The sequence below is a fragment of the Galeopterus variegatus genome, unplaced genomic scaffold (genome assembly GCF_000696425.1).
Source record: "Galeopterus variegatus unplaced genomic scaffold, G_variegatus-3.0.2 Scaffold3022, whole genome shotgun sequence".
In the NCBI taxonomy this organism is placed as follows: Eukaryota; Metazoa; Chordata; class Mammalia; order Dermoptera; family Cynocephalidae; genus Galeopterus; species Galeopterus variegatus.
Window position 1 is genome coordinate 16,876 of NW_007729133.1, and position 3,489 is coordinate 20,364.

A 3,489-nucleotide genomic window follows, 5' to 3' on the forward strand; every position below is an offset into this window, starting at 1 on the left:
TAAAATGCAGCATAGTACTTTATGGGGTAGGTAACATTTATTGATTATCTCCAGTGTGCTACCATGTGTTTCACATATATTGTCTAGTTTATACTCCAAAATAATCTGGTGAAGTTGATGTTATCTCCTTTATAGATAGTAAAATTATGGTTCATAATGGTAGATTGACTTGACAATCCTACACTATTTGTCAGTTGGCAGAGTTTAGATGTAAGCCTAGTTCTGTTTGATTCCAGTGTCCATGTTTTTTTCTCTGTACCATATACTTCTCTGGAGTGGCACACTAAATATTAATGACTAAAGGAAAAAGTTTTATTTATTTTTAATGTGATTTTATTAATATTATTTTTTACATTCTATAAAGGAAAAAGTTTTAAAGGCTAAGATGTAATGTTCTCAGGCAGGGGAAAAATTCTTGTGATCTAAGGACAAAGAAGGTGTTGCTTTTCTTATTTCCTGAATTCCTTCTTGGTAAGAACTACTACTATGTGGGGGAAAAAAATCCTAATGGACATTAGTGGGAAACAGGATTAATTTAGAGTAATTTTAATATTATAATTTCCTAGCCTTTAAAGAAATAATCTGAAAATGACTTATGAATATTCTGAAATGACTTATGAATATACTAAGTCATCACAGCCCCAAATTTGTAGTCAGCTGAGTTGGTTTTTTTAAAGTACGTGGAAAACCTGTTAAATATGAGTACTTTATAAGAACCTCAGATCCTCTATTGTAATTTTGTATACTTATTATTTTTCTAGTTAACTAGCGGAGCTGTGTGGGTTCAGTTTAATGATGGATCCCAGCTGGTCGTGCTTATTTTTTTTTTTTTTTCTAGTTAACTAGCGGAGCTGTGTGGGTTCAGTTTAATGATGGATCCCAGCTGGTCGTGCAGGCAGGAGTGTCTTCTATCAGTTACACATCACCAAATGGTCAAACAACTAGGTAAGTTCTTAAAATACTGGTTGAGATTCAGGCCTTTGCTATAATTTTCCTTTCTGTATATGTTGATTTAATAAAGTTACTGTTTTCATTTTAACAATGATCATATTGTTCTTTAAACTGTTAATTATTCTTAGCAGTTCTATAGTCTTTTTAATCATAATTTATGATCATCTACATTAATGCAATTGGTATGAGTATTCCCCTCTAAATGATTAGTTCCTTGTAGCCTTATAATTTCAAGTTGATAGCCTAACTTTTCAGAAGTAATGGACTTCTAAGTTCAAAGTAATATACCTAAACAATTTACTTAAAAGAATATAGAAACAAGAAATCTTTTAAGAGAGAACCTGATTTTCTTTTTTTCTCAAATGAAAGGCTATATTCCCTAATCTAGTATAAAAGTGATTAAGGTTTGAAAGACTTCTTTTTTAATATAATATTCATTCTGTATGAAAACGTGTGTCAGGCACAATGCTAAAAAATAAGGAATCTGGCAATCACAAGAACAAGCAGTAGCTTGGTTTGTACAATTAAACTATAACTTTTTAATAAGAGGTAGGATGCTGATGATGCCAATGCACACATGCTACTTAATGAGAATTGCTTATGGTAACCTGGGACAAATACAATTTGTGGATATCAATTGCATTTTTCTTAATTGTGTACAGTATATATGTGCCATCACTTAAAGAACAACTCTTACAGTGATAGGCTCTGCTAAAAGCTCTTTCAAGTGCTCCAGAAAGTGGAGTGATGAAGAGGTAAAGTGGGTATGTTCACAGGATAAATGTTAATATTTTACTTGGTATGGTCATTTGGAAATTTGTTAATATTTACATAGAGATGTATTCATAATGTGTTTAGCTTAGTATTTTCTTTAGAATTAGGGCCTTCACTTTAATAAGGAATCCAGATTTTTGGCTTGCTTTAGAAATTATAAAGCCAGCTCAAGTTTTCTGATCTAATTTTCTTTGTTGTTTAAATATGTTTAGAAATTGGGCTATTTCAAAAGGAAACAAACTGGGTATGCTTCATTTGATTTAAGTATCTACTCTAATAAATAATTTTGTATAATTTTTCTGAGGAGCCTCTGGTCATTGAAGAATTACTGAAAAATATAATGTCCTTTCTGTACTCTCATAAGAACCCAATAATTATGTTTTTGTCTTTTTTTCTTTGGCTTCACTTAGGTATGCAGAAAATGAAAAATTACCAGAATACATCAGACAGAAATTACAGTGTCTTTCTTCCATCCTTTTGATGTTTTCTAATCCAACTCCTAGTTTACACTGATTGAAACTCCTTTCAGATATATAAGTTTAATAAATAACTTTTTTGTTGGCTTTCAAGTAAAGTGGCTTTTTTCATTTAATATAACTTCTTCAGAAAGCCTTTCTATGAAATCGAATTTTAATCTGTACTGTAAAGGATGTATTCTGAGAGAACAAAGCAGAATGAAACTTGACTCACTTACCAAATATAGTGGTCATAGGGTAAAATAGGACACCTAACTTTGCTCTTAGAACATATACTCCCAAACTTATTATGTTCACATATTTGTATTGAACAGTCTTTTTCTGTTTGTTTTTAAAAGATGACTGGTAAGGGGATCTTAACCCTTGATTTGGTGACGTCAGCACCACACCCTCCCAAGTGAGGTAACCAGCCATCCCTATATAGGGGTCGGAACCTGTGGCCTTGGTGTTATCAGCACCACACTCTCCCAAGTGAGGTAACCGGCCATCCCTATATAGGGGTCGGAACCTGTGGCCTTGGTGTTATCAGCACCACACTCTCCCAAGTGAGCTGCGGGCCGGCCCCTTGTATTGAACAATTTTTTAAAAGCAAAAATATAAATGGTGTGTGGTATATTTGTGCTTTTATTGTCTTCCCTACTTCTCAGACATGTTGAGAATGATGTAGAAAACATGCTGGAGTTTTGGAATTTTTGAATATGTAAATAATGTATATTTATGTTATAAGTAACATATGTAAACATGTATATTTGTTTTATATTTATTTTTGTAGCACCAGTGTTTGATAAAACATCTCTGCAAATGTGTTTTGTAAAAAATAATAAACACAGTAATGTTATTTTATTTTTTGATTTATTTAATTAAATGCTTGTTTTTAAATGTTACTAGTAAACTCATTTTTAAATTTGTTGCCAGTTTAGGAGGGGCCAATTAAATTTTAAAAATTAATTTTGCAAATGTTAAATGCATTGCTTTTCCACACTTATCTGAAAATATATATTTTAACGATTTTAACACTGAAGAACTTAACAAATTAACATGAAGAAAAAGAATATCTGATAGTGCGATAGCCATTCCTAATGAAAAAATAGGAACAGAATGAAACTATTTAAATATGATAAAGACTGTTTAACTTAATGTTTCCTACTGGTTTTTATAATAAGGGAAATATTGAAGCTATTTCTATTAAATAGACAAGTAGACAATGTCACAGTTATTCAACATTGTTTTGAAGGTTTTTGCCAAAGGCAATGAGAAAATAATTATATTTGCAACATAAATTGCAGAG

General features: G+C 31.4%; 1 protein-coding gene across 1 annotated transcript in view; it reads left to right on the forward strand.

Annotated features, from left to right (window-relative positions):
• PLK4 (polo-like kinase 4) overlaps positions 1–2,294 on the forward strand; it is a 17,998-nt gene extending 15,704 nt beyond the window's left edge. The window contains exons 15-16 of the mRNA XM_008583745.1: positions 839–945; positions 2,136–2,294. Coding sequence (XP_008581967.1) covers positions 839–945; positions 2,136–2,238 — 210 coding nt within the window. The 3' untranslated portion in view covers positions 2,239–2,294. The remainder of the gene's footprint in view (positions 1–838; positions 946–2,135) is intronic.
• Positions 2,295–3,489: the final 1,195 nt, after the last annotated feature.